The sequence below is a fragment of the Eurypyga helias genome, unplaced genomic scaffold, assembly GCF_000690775.1.
Source record: "Eurypyga helias isolate BGI_N326 unplaced genomic scaffold, ASM69077v1 scaffold30493, whole genome shotgun sequence".
In the NCBI taxonomy this organism is placed as follows: Eukaryota; Metazoa; Chordata; class Aves; order Eurypygiformes; family Eurypygidae; genus Eurypyga; species Eurypyga helias.
The window spans coordinates 4,999-12,789 of NW_010241103.1; the positions used below are offsets into that span (position 1 = coordinate 4,999).

The 7,791-nt window shown below is 44.3% G+C and overlaps 1 protein-coding gene across 1 annotated transcript; it reads right to left on the minus strand.

The window, feature by feature from the left end:
* Positions 1-523: 523 nt before the first annotated feature.
* On the minus strand, positions 524-7,789 carry LOC104507392 (doublesex- and mab-3-related transcription factor B1-like; the record flags this gene model as incomplete). The annotated part of the gene is made up of 5 exons (XM_010148650.1): positions 524-627; positions 1,446-1,448; positions 3,551-3,695; positions 5,316-5,548; positions 7,415-7,789. Coding segments are annotated over 5 exons (860 nt in total), but the record flags the coding sequence as incomplete, so codon positions are not given.
* Positions 7,790-7,791: the final 2 nt, after the last annotated feature.

Here is a 7,791-nt window from a genome sequence, read left to right on the forward strand (position 1 = left end):
TCCTGTTCTTAGGCAGCCGAGTAAATCAGCAACCCAGAGGTCTTCCTCTCCTCTCTCACTCAGTCTTCAGGCTCCGCATCACTTAACTCTTCCATAATATTCAGAACTAGGTTTCCTTTATAGCAAGCTGATATACAACAACACATTTTTGACTAGTCATGAACATGAGAAGGCTACAGAATGTACGTGGCTCAGAGACCTCACTCCAAAGTCAGGGAGCCATCTAATCTCAGCAAAGGAAACACATTCAGAGTCATAATAATTTCCTGCTTCCACCTGCCTGAGGGGGAAGGGATTTACCACGGCTCTGGAAAATCTCTTTTAGGAACAAGGGCTTTACAGTGCTAGGGAGTAAGAGCTGTGAGTCTGGTAGCTCTAACGTGATCTTAAAATGAGGCAGGGTACTAATCCCTTTCTAGCTGTTGTGATGGCTCAGTGGCTGTCACTCCACCCTGGTATTAACTAACATTCTCCTCAGAAATGAAAACAGCACTGCCTGCTACTCAGCTCTTCTCCAGCCCATTTACTGTTTAGAATATACAGATTGGTCTCTGCTTGTTTCTTCCGGGGAAGATGATGGCTGGTCAGGTTCATGAACCACCCCGGGATCCTGGCTGTCAGCTTCAGCTGAAAAAAAATGAAGAATAGAAGAAGGTCGGAGTTAAACACAAACGACCCAAAAACCCCAAACCCTGTGTTTCAGTTTGCATTACACCTGGTATCAATCACATTTCCAGAGGTAAATTCTCAACGCAAAATTACTTTTGTCAATCTGTTTTGCTTTTCAACCCACTTAATTAAAAGGTTCTTGATATCAAGAGCTGTAGCTCTCGGAACTGAGATGCTGCACTTCAGACAGCAGTTGCTTGTTTCAGCCATGCTTCAAGAAATGTAGCAAGAGTGCTTTAGGGTGGCAAGTGTTGAAGCTGCACAGGAAGAGAAGTATGAGGCAGACTCTTTTGCCCACTTAACCACAGTGAATCTGTGCCATGCCTTTTTAACACTCCTGTGAATTCTCAAAGGCATGCACAGACTAAATAATCCCTTCTTCAAATCCAAACAGGGATTTTCATTTTATAAAGCATTTATTTGCCAGTTTGCATGAAAAGCTCCCTCATTTCCTCACAGGCAACTTGGGGTTTTGTTTGCTTTTCTGTGGCTTGTTCTTTTAGAAAGCCAACAATCTGCACTCAGACTCTCAGATGCTGTACTGGGTGTTTTGCTGGACATATCTTGTGTTTATTTTGTCAAATCTCCATAACATTACTAGTCAGTACTGCATGGAGTTGTGTAACAACACGGCCTACACTTCACATCACCGTTGTAAACCTCAGTCATTCAACTGCAGTCAACTATTGACTCAAACCTTTCTGGCAGCAGCTTCTACCCTTGGAAAATCTTTTTCAGACAGAATTTTTTAATTTTAATTTGTCTTCATCTCAGACTCCCTTTGGGGCAGAGATCACAGACAGTTGTTCTCACCATTCGTCCCCTGCTAGAGTCTTCTATATCCCTTTTCCTCCAGCAGTTTTGCCAGAAAGCCCATTTCACCTTAATTCTGGCGGTCTCTCTTGAGAAAGGATGTTCCCAAGTCTAACTGCATGCTTGAGTTAGTTCCTTTCTTGGGAAAAAAGATATGATGCAATCCTAGCACATCCCTATGCACTAAACATTACAGTTTTTCTCTTTTTTTCAAGCATCTTGAATACCAGAATCAAAGAATTACTAGTTTCACTGTATCTTCCCTCTACATCTGCATCTTCTGCTGGCAGGCTGTTTTGTATATGATCTCATGCAGAAGTATCACCCCTCACTGGGTCACAATTGCACATTCCTACATATCCTGAAGCACAAATGCTATGTAGTGCAATTAATATGTACTTTCTCTGCAGTACAAAGAAAAGTGGATTTTCTCTGAGCAGTACAATGCATGATGCATTGTTTCCTATGGCTTTGTGCCTGGATAGTGATTTCCCTAGAGTGTAATAAGGGCTGAGGTCATTAGATGGCATTGTGCTCTCTGGGGAGGTGCTCCCATGACCTCCCTTCTCTATCCAGTTGCCTGCTTTCATGACTGTTTGGCCAGTACAACGTCACTCTACCAATACAGTACTGGATTTCCCCTGTTTTCCTCATGCAATACCACTACATCTCTCCATGTCCCCCATGTTTGTCTGTTACTCCCAGTTCCTTCCCATTCCTGCACACTCCAGCAGAATAGCTGCAGCTCCCTACAGGTTCTCTGCCACTGCAGTATCCCCCAGATCTTTTGTCCTCTCTGCTCTGAAGACGTGCCCACTGCTGGGCTGACTGGCAGGCCCTTGGTTGTTGGCCAAGGTACACACACGTTGGTTAGGAATTGAGTACAAGCTGACAGCCAGCCAAACACCACCACACGGCTGGAAACTAACCATTTTGTGGGAGGCATCTGTTTCTCTTGCAGATCAATATGGTGTAGGCCTGTGACCACAACAGATACTTGGGCTGAAAATAATTAATGGGTTGAAAAGTTATGAGAGGACTGACATTAACAGAAATTGAGACTGCACAAGCCTTATGCTGTCGAGAAACCAGGCCAAAAAACCCCCAACTTATATTTTGTCCCACATAACTACCATCAACATATTTTCAATTCAGATGAGATAATTACAGTCCTCTATTTCTCCTCCCTCTTACACAAGAGATTTGATTTTTCACTTGGTGATTATTGTAATCTGTTTCATAAACAGTCAGATTATCATTTTTTAATTCTTGTGTTGGAGAAGAGAAATAAAGTTGTATTTATCTGCATTTTCAAAAGAATTTAAAACAAAAATGGCTGTTTACTCATCCAGTGCTAGTAGTTAATTCTCTGAGCAGCTCTACCCTCTTGTGGTCACAGCTAGCTGCAGCCAAATGAAAAACTTGCAAATATATAATCACAAATATGGCCACATGTAGGCATAATACATGAAAAAGACCCAAAAGAGAGGGTCACAAAGACTTAACCTATCCCAGAAATTTCAAATCCTGTGAGAGTCGATAAAACAACTTGAGATTTTGACAATTCACTCTTTCATTTACAGAAATTAAAATGTAGGATTTTCAGACAAGCAAGAAATGTCACATTGTTCATGCTAAGTTTTAGTCCACATAATTTTTAACATTTTGCCTAAATTGCAACAGAGCCAAATAATTTTTAAAATAATGTCCTGCTAACTAGCCATTTAGAAGAACATTTTCATTCTGAGCACATCAGCAGATCGTATTTTGGAATGGCTCTGAGTACCGGGGCCTCCCATGTCTGCATGAGACTGAGGTGCTTGTCAGCTGGAAAGCCCAACCAATGTCAGGCTGCTTTCCCTAAGTCAGCCCTGCCTGGTGCTGTACAAACTGGTAGTCTGTCTTCAGGATCACAGTCCTGGCTCCATCACAGTGATCTGTGAAACCCTGAAAACTAGCTAGAATTGGTGTCTCTCGAGGCTTCCACCTCTGGGGTTAGGTACTGAAACCAGTATCTGGGTAAGTTCAGTAAACTGAATCTCCCAGGGCTCATCTCGTACTTCCTTACCTTGTGCTTCCTTGCTTGTTTCAGCCAACACGTTCAGTGAAAGCGGAGGTGGAATGTAATGAATCCCTGGCAGAAAACCTGGTGGGATGAACTGAGGCAGAGGAGTGTAGTATCCTTGATGGAAATCTCCACTTCCATCTGGAATCTGCAGAAACACATTAAGCAAAGCATCATTCATCTAAAGACTTTCTCCGAGACATATCTGCAGCATCAGTCAATTTCTCTTTCAGTTTTTACCTGTGAATATTACCTTTTTTGTCCATTTTGTGGCCATACGCTGCCACATTGGTGCACGTGCAAAGCCTGTGCGTAGTGTAACATGCTGAAACTGGAAGTAGCAGCTTCTCAGACCATGCCTCAGCTGAAACTGACCTTCTAAGTCCTCATCTTCTGTTCTGGTATCTCATTCGAGCAGTTGGTTTAAACCAGGAGCAGCTCACCTTCACCACTGACCTGGTGCGCTTCCTACTGAACATGTCTAGAATTCTTCATGCAACAGAGAGGCAATCTAGGAAAATGCTCCTTGCCAGCAGCTCCCTGATAGTTATGGATCCTCCCCTGTGCCCAGTGAAGAGAGAGGCTCTACCTACCCAGAGGGGCTGGTACACAGCCCCTGCTCTTCTGTGATCACCAGACCTGTTAGAGCATGATGCAACCCATTCCATATGCAAGGAGAGATTTCCATCCCTCAGGAGCACTAGCATCAGAGGGAATATTTTTCTCAGGCCATGCACCCTGGTACAGATAGAGCTTGTATGAGATCTTTCCATCTGCTTCAGGGCAGTTAAAAATTAAGTTCAAAAACCACATACAGTGATGGTCTAGACAAGGCGTTTCCCAACCTGTGCATATCCAGCCCACCAGGACTCAGATTGCTGCTAGCGACCCTCTCTTTCTCAGTAAGCCCTGAATGTGACAGGGAATTTCTGTGCCAGCACAATATATCTGGTAGTCTTGAGGCAAATACTCCACCTTACCATGAACTGATGAATTGTACTCAGTGCAGACAGAATGTCTTATGGCAGCTGGAAATCTGATAATGTGCCCAGCTGTGGTACAAAAACTGGACACCACCAGTTTAAACCAGTGTGACTGACAGTACAGAAAGGAACTGGAAGTGCTCACACACAACATTACAACTGACAGGCAGTATAGCATCTTGTTTCTTACCATGTCTGTGTGGTGTAAAGGTGTGGGCTCTATGATGCTAAACATCATTTTTCATCTGAAACTTCTGTTAACTACAACAATTTTCCACCGTTTCTGAGAAACCAAATGTCTCAAACAGAAATATCCAACTATGCTGATTCGCTTCCTTGTGAAAGCTGATTCTTCCCTGTTGTTCTTTGCTGCTGTGGGGCCTTGGCCAAGCCCTAACACTCTCCCTCCCCATTAGATCTGTCCTGCGTGGAAGAAGAGGAACCTCCCAATGCGCATTCTGTGCCATCCACACTGGCACAACATGGCCACATTAAGTGTCCAACTGCCATCATTCCAAAAGGCTGTTGCAGATGTTACCAGGACATAAAAGCCCCAAAACACTTCACAAAATCTGGCCCCTAACAAATGCATGGGTTTGCTCTTCTGGGTTTGGGTCAGACTCTTAATATCACCATTTGCTGATGTTTTCTTGAGCATAATATATCAAAACGCTGTGAAGTAACCGATAATCAGGGTTGCTTTTCATGGGTACTTTAACAGCAAAAAGGCAGCTAAAATTAAACACAGCAGTGTTTCCAGAGGCAATTACAAGACCACTACTTACTGACACAGAAGCTGTATTCCCTGATCCATAGTTGCTAGCAATGGGTCGGAAACCTCTCTGAAGTGGTATTGCTGGAGGTGATGGTGCTCCCCTACAGCTTGCCTGGTTGATAGCAAATCCCATGGGAAATGGGTGGTAAGGATATACCCCAGAACAACTAGGGTACACTTTCAGAGATTCTCTCTCCAGGTATTCTGGGTTGACCATGTATTCTGGAGGAAAAGCAGGGTGAGCTAGGAAACAATGAAAAAAGAATGAAGAAAAATATTCATGTAATTCTGTAGAGTTCAGCAGAAGTAGCTACAGGACCAAATTCCACTCTCAGGCAGGAGAATGTGGCCCTTTGGTTTCATGCTTAGCTCCTCATGAATTTATTTTTAAGGAACTAAGGAAAGGTGCAGCAGATCATACTGTAACACAGAATAATCTGTGTTCTTCTCTGTGTTGTGCATTGTGAAGCTAGTCCTTAGTAAAGTACTGGCTGCATAAACTTATTCTTTCAGTATATCAGCAACAGCAAAACAACCTGCCGTCAGACTTTTAACTCTAGCAGAACTTTAAACAAGAATCTACATAAATAATACAGTTCTAACTATATTCCTAGCTGTCATTTCTTAAGTTAATTTACAGACTAGGGCTCAATTTCAGGGACATGCACAGGCAATTTCACATACAGGAATCCATTCCTTTGTTTTCTATCTTGCATTGGGAATCTTATATGGCCTCTCTGACGTCTTAAAAAAAGAGAGTGGTTATTTGAATACTAATAAGGTCTTTCTTGTCTGCACATCCTTCTGTTGGTAGTGAAGTGGGAGAATTTGATTCAAGAATAGGTCGATTTTCAGAGTACTAGAATTATACTATTTGCCCCTAACCTGCTTTTAAATTGGTCAGCACGTTAAAAATGTTATTAAGGAAAGAACTGACAGCATCAGTGTACAGCTAGCATCATCCATAAACATGATTTTCTTAGGAAAAAGTTGAAAAAAAGGGGCAATAGTTATTACAGATTAGGTGGGGACTAGAGATGTCTGAAATTACTCTCCTCTGGGCTTCTCAAAAGAGCATTTTGTCTTGCAGGCTGCCAACTCTCCAGAGGCTCAGACTAATGACTGCTGCAGTCAGTAGGGATTTCTGTAAAATTACTATAGTAAATAGTAATAGTATGAAGTTACTGTAATAAATAGTAATAAACTAGACAAGTCACATGAAAGACTTCCTTTAATAAAGGAAGCATTTTAAAGAGGTGACAGACCATACAACAGTTCACCTGCAAAATCTATGCTCTGCTCTTAAATACCAAATGCACTTTTATACCAAGTGATCCCAGCCAATTTCAGCCTTTGCTACAGGAATTAAGGCCGAAAGGTCTCTTTCTTTTACAGTGCTATCATAAAATGCTTGCTTCAGGCAACTGCAGCAGTAACTTCCCCATTTACCTGCCATCACTGAGTTTTTTTAGCATTTTTGTTGCTAGAGGCTTGTCCCTGTGTATTTATAAACAGTGAGACAGCACACAGAGAAACATGCACGAGCACCTGCAGTGCACAGCGGATCTACAGTTTGCTTTTCCTCCCAGACTTATTTTCCTCTCAAAGTCCCTTGCTTAAATTTCAGCTTTGCAAGGAGCAGCAAGGCTGCACACGTTGCTCCTGCTGCTGTGGTGCAAACCCTGCAAAAGGGAAAATGAATGCAGGGTTGCAGATTCAGATGCAAGTTGGGTACCTGTGTCCACTGAAGAAGGATAAGAGGGAGAGAGGCTCTCCAGGGAGCTGGAGCCTGAGGCATTAGGCAGGTGCAAACTGCACAAGTGGCACTGTTTGATGGGGTAAAGAGGCAGATGAAAGCAGAAAGAAAGATGGCAGGACAGGGGAAGAGGCTTTGGGGACAGGCCCTTACCGTAATCCCAGAAGGGAGGTCCACTAGGAGATAGCGGCGGCCTCTTGCCTTTGCCAGTGCTGCCAGTGGGCTGGGTGCCCTTGAGGCATTAGGCAGGTGCAAACTGCACAAGTGGCACTGTTTGATGGGGTAAAGAGGCAGATGAAAGCAGAAAGAAAGATGGCAGGACAGGGGAAGAGGCTTTGGGGACAGGCCCTTACCGTAATCCCAGAAGGGAGGTCCACTAGGAGATAGCGGCGGCCTCTTGCCTTTGCCAGTGCTGCCAGTGGGCTGGGTGCCCTTCACCCCCTCATGGCCAGTCTGTTCGGGGGCACTGGCCGCCCCGGTGTCCACCCCAGAGCCTTCTCCCAAGGGAGCAGGCCTTGCCTCTGCCCCAGCCAGGGGGTCCGGCACCTGCTGCCTCAGGGCCTTCTGGGCCGCCATGATCTTCTGGCGCTCGGTGATGAGGGAGCACTTGTTGCACAGGCAGAGCTTCCAGCGGCAGTGGCCAGCATGGCCCTTCACCGGCACCACGAAGCCATGGTTACGGCAGCGGGAGCACTTGGGGGTCCGCAGTGCTGCCTTTGCTGTCGCTGCT